General features: G+C 43.9%; 1 protein-coding gene across 1 annotated transcript in view; it reads left to right on the forward strand.

Annotated features, from left to right (window-relative positions):
• LOC114072558 (DNA polymerase iota-like) overlaps positions 1-2,458 on the forward strand; it is a 4,458-nt gene extending 2,000 nt beyond the window's left edge. The window contains exons 2-8 of the mRNA XM_027910439.1: positions 120-287; positions 389-625; positions 716-894; positions 1,005-1,096; positions 1,186-1,319; positions 1,700-1,875; positions 2,135-2,458. Of these exons, the coding sequence (XP_027766240.1) occupies positions 120-287; positions 389-625; positions 716-894; positions 1,005-1,096; positions 1,186-1,319; positions 1,700-1,875; positions 2,135-2,458 (1,310 nt within the window). The remainder of the gene's footprint in view (positions 1-119; positions 288-388; positions 626-715; positions 895-1,004; positions 1,097-1,185; positions 1,320-1,699; positions 1,876-2,134) is intronic.
• The last annotated feature ends 329 nt before the right edge of the window (positions 2,459-2,787 follow it).

The following is a 2,787-nucleotide window of genomic DNA, read 5'->3' on the forward strand; positions in this document are numbered from 1 at the left end:
CTTTTTCCATGTTTTTTTTCTCAGGGGATTAATTGATCCAGCTGGAATTTTGGAAAAAGTGGGAGAACCTCTCCAAATGGATGAATCCAATTTTTTTTTTTTTTTTTTTTTTAATCCCTGTTTTTTTTCCCTCTTAGAATTGTTGGAGGAATTTTGTCCCCTGGTGGAAAGGCTGGGCTTGGATGAGAATTTTGTGGATATCACGGAGCTGGTGGGGAAAAGGCTCCAGCAGCTGGAATTTGGTCATTCCCAAATCCAAGCGTGCGGCCACATCTACAACCAGCAAGGTGAGTCCAACATTCCCATTTTTTCCAGGAAAAAAAAAAATAAAAAATAAGGGAATAATCTGATTTTTTTGCTCAATTTTTCCCGATTTTTTTTTTTTTAGGGATTAATTTACAGGATCCACGCCACCTCCAACTCATCCTGGGCTCCCAGGTGGCTCAGGAATTCCGGAATTCCCTAAAAAGCCGGCTGGGCCTCACCGGTTGCGCCGGGGTGGCTCCCAGTAAATTATTGGCCAAACTGGTCTCGGGCACCTTCAAACCCGACCAGCAAACGCTGCTTCTCCCAGAAAACCACCAGGATTTGTTATCCAGCTTGGAGCACATCCAAAAACTCCCAGGTGAGCTTTCAAAATTCCTGGAAAATCTCTCGGTTGAGTGGTTTGTTTTTGTTTTTTTTTTTGGGAATTTGATGGATTTCTCCATTCCAGGGATCGGCCACCGGACGAGCCAACGCTTGGAATCGTTGGGAATCAGGACGGTGAGGGAGCTCCAGGATTTTCCAGGGGTTCTTTTGGAGAAGGAATTCGGTTTTTCCACGGCTCAGAAACTCCGGAAAATCAGCTCGGGGGAAGATGATTCGCCGGTGATTCCTTCGGGACCTCCCCAGGTACCAAAAATCCTGATTTTCCCAGGGGGATTTTCCAGCTTTGACTAAGATTTAATGGAATTTGGGAGCCAAACCTGCCATTCCAAGGATTTCTCCTCCTCTTTTTCCAGTCTTTCAGCGACGAAGATTCCTTCCCAAAATGCTCCTCGGAAGCGGAAGCGAAGGAGAAACTCCGCCAGCTCCTTCCCAACCTTTTGGACAGGTGAATATTCCCGAAAGGAATAAACAGGGAGTTCTTTTTTTCTCTGGAAAAACTTCCTAATTGTTGGTTTCTCTTTATTTTTTCCACAGGATATCCAAGGATGGGCGGCAACCCCACACCGTGAGGTTGAGTATCCGGAGGTTTTCCAGCCGGGATCGAGGGATCCAGCGGGAAAGCCGGCAGTGTCCCATCCCGTCCCACCTCATTCCCAAATTTGGGAAGGGTAAGACTTCCCTTCAGGGTTTTTTTTTTTTGGGATAAAACAGCTTCTGGAATTTGGGAATTCCACCAGGGAAGCGACCTTTAATTCCTTAATGGAATCCTGGAATTCCGTCCATCGGCCCAACGGAATTCCCAAATTTCAATTCCCGCTTTTCCTGGCATTGGAAGGGATTCCTAATCCCCAAAAAATCCCTTTGGAATTCCTGCTCTGGGAGCAAATTTCCCCCTTGGAAAAAAAAAAAAAAACCCTAAACCAAAACTCCCCCTTTGGATTTGATCCCGAATTTAATCCCCAAATTTTCTCCCAATTTTCTCCCAAATCTTCATCCAATCCCTTCCCGATTTTCCTTCCATCCATGGATTTTTTTTTTTTCCCCTCAGGAAATTCCACCCTCATCCCCCCTCTCCTCGAGATCCTGATGAAACTCCTGGGCAAAATGATCCCGCTGGAATTCCCATTCCATCTCACCCTGCTGAGCATCAGCTTTTCCAACCTGAAGGAAATTCCCAACCGGAAAAATTCCATCAGTTTCTACCTGAAACCCTCGACTTCCAAGGTGAGTGGGGGAGAAAAAATTGGGAAGAAAGGGCTGGAAAATCTGGGAATTCTTGGTTATTCCACCTGGCTTGGAAGGGATTTGAAGGATCAGGTTGTTCCAAACCCAGCCCAGAAGTTTTTAGGGATTTGGGAATCTTGGAATGTTTCAAATCAGGAGGGATTTTAAGGATCATTTCCCTCTAAATCCCGGGAATTTTTCCCACTCTCCCAGATTTCCTTATCCCAGAAATTTCATGGAATTTTTTGTGTTGTCACAGGAAGAAAAAGAGGGAATTTCCTCAGCGAAAATCCGGAGAATTCCCGAGGAAATTCCAGCTTTTCCAGGGCCTTCATCCGCAGGAACTTCAGGAATGCCATCCCAAGGAAAACCAGCAGGAATTTTCCCCCCTCCAGGGGTGGATCCCGAAGTTTTCTGGGAGTTGCCCCCGGAATTGCGGGAAGAGGTGGCGGCCGAGTGGAAAAACCGGGAAAAAAACCCTCAAAATTCCCGGGAAAATTCCCAAAAAACCCTCAAAGGGAAGAGGAAAAATCCGGGATCGTCCCAATCCAAGAGTTTGCTGGATTATTGGAAGGGCAGGTGAGAGGATTCCAAGGAAATTCCTGGGAATTCCGAGGGAAAAAGGAGTTTTGGGGATGGTTTTTTTTTTCCCAAGTTTTTTTTTTGGGAATGTTGGGGGAATAAAATGTTGGAGTTTGGAATTCTGCAGGTTTTATTCCTAAAAATCCTTAGGAAGTTGGGAATTTCCTTCCTTTTCCCATTTAATGTTGGGATTGAATTAACATTTAATCTTTCAGTTGGATTAAATGTAATTAAATATGGTAATTAAATAATTAATTGCTTTTTAATTAATTTTAATAAACTGAATTTACCTTGAGAATAATTTAATTTAAAATTAATTTTAATTTTTTT

This window comes from Empidonax traillii, unplaced genomic scaffold, assembly GCF_003031625.1.
Source record: "Empidonax traillii isolate 1590-97213 ecotype Southwest subspecies unplaced genomic scaffold, ASM303162v1 scaffold3474:size21261, whole genome shotgun sequence".
In the NCBI taxonomy this organism is placed as follows: Eukaryota; Metazoa; Chordata; class Aves; order Passeriformes; family Tyrannidae; genus Empidonax; species Empidonax traillii.